Consider the following 690-nt stretch of genomic DNA (forward strand, 5'->3'; position numbering starts at 1 on the left):
TATCTTTTCAAATTTAGTTTTAGGAAAAGGAATGAAGAATAGTTTCTGGAAATTTCTTATGTATTATAAGAGAAGACGAAAAAAAAAAAAAAATGGTTTTAAGATTTTATTATTTTTTAAATTTGGTCATAAAAAAAAAAAAGTAAATTCATACTAACCCAATTTTTATAAAGGAATTAGTAAAGGTTAATGTCTTCAAAGAGGCCATTACAGGTCATTGTCTGGTTTTACAGATTCCTGAAACTGCTAGAACTCATCGTCAGTGAACCCGGTCAGTCATTCAAGAGGTTCATTCCCAACACCATCACACTGTGCATGGACCACATCTACCCTGTTGTGTCCGAGCGCGCTTCGCCTGAGGTAAAGGGTCCGTTGTTTGAGCTCCTCAGGTGCCTCTTAGAACATAACTGGAAGTATTTCTTCAGGTGGGTGTTTGTTTCTTTCCTTCTTTGTTTTTATTATATAGATGTGTAGACTAGTCAAGAAAGAATTGAGTTGGTATTGTCCACTGGACTCAGGCCTCTGATCTTATGTAACTGGAAGTGATTTAACTTGATTTAGACTTGTTAGTCTTGTGTGTAGCTGACCTGTATTATGTTTTTGTTTTTATGGAGGTAAAAGTAGTGGGTAATAATTATTTTATATAGTGAGAATGATGTTGCACTTAACCAGTCATTACCCATCTCTCCA

General features: G+C 34.9%; 1 protein-coding gene across 1 annotated transcript in view; it reads left to right on the forward strand.

The window, feature by feature from the left end:
* LOC119587703 (exportin-6-A-like) overlaps positions 1-690 on the forward strand; it is a gene marked incomplete at its 5' end in the record, with an annotated part of 12,020 nt that overhangs the window by 5,543 nt on the left and 5,787 nt on the right. The window contains 1 exon segment of the mRNA XM_037936381.1: positions 234-425. Coding sequence (XP_037792309.1) covers positions 234-425 — 192 coding nt within the window.

Source organism: Penaeus monodon, chromosome 23 (genome assembly GCF_015228065.2).
Source record: "Penaeus monodon isolate SGIC_2016 chromosome 23, NSTDA_Pmon_1, whole genome shotgun sequence".
NCBI classification, from domain to species: Eukaryota; Metazoa; Arthropoda; class Malacostraca; order Decapoda; family Penaeidae; genus Penaeus; species Penaeus monodon.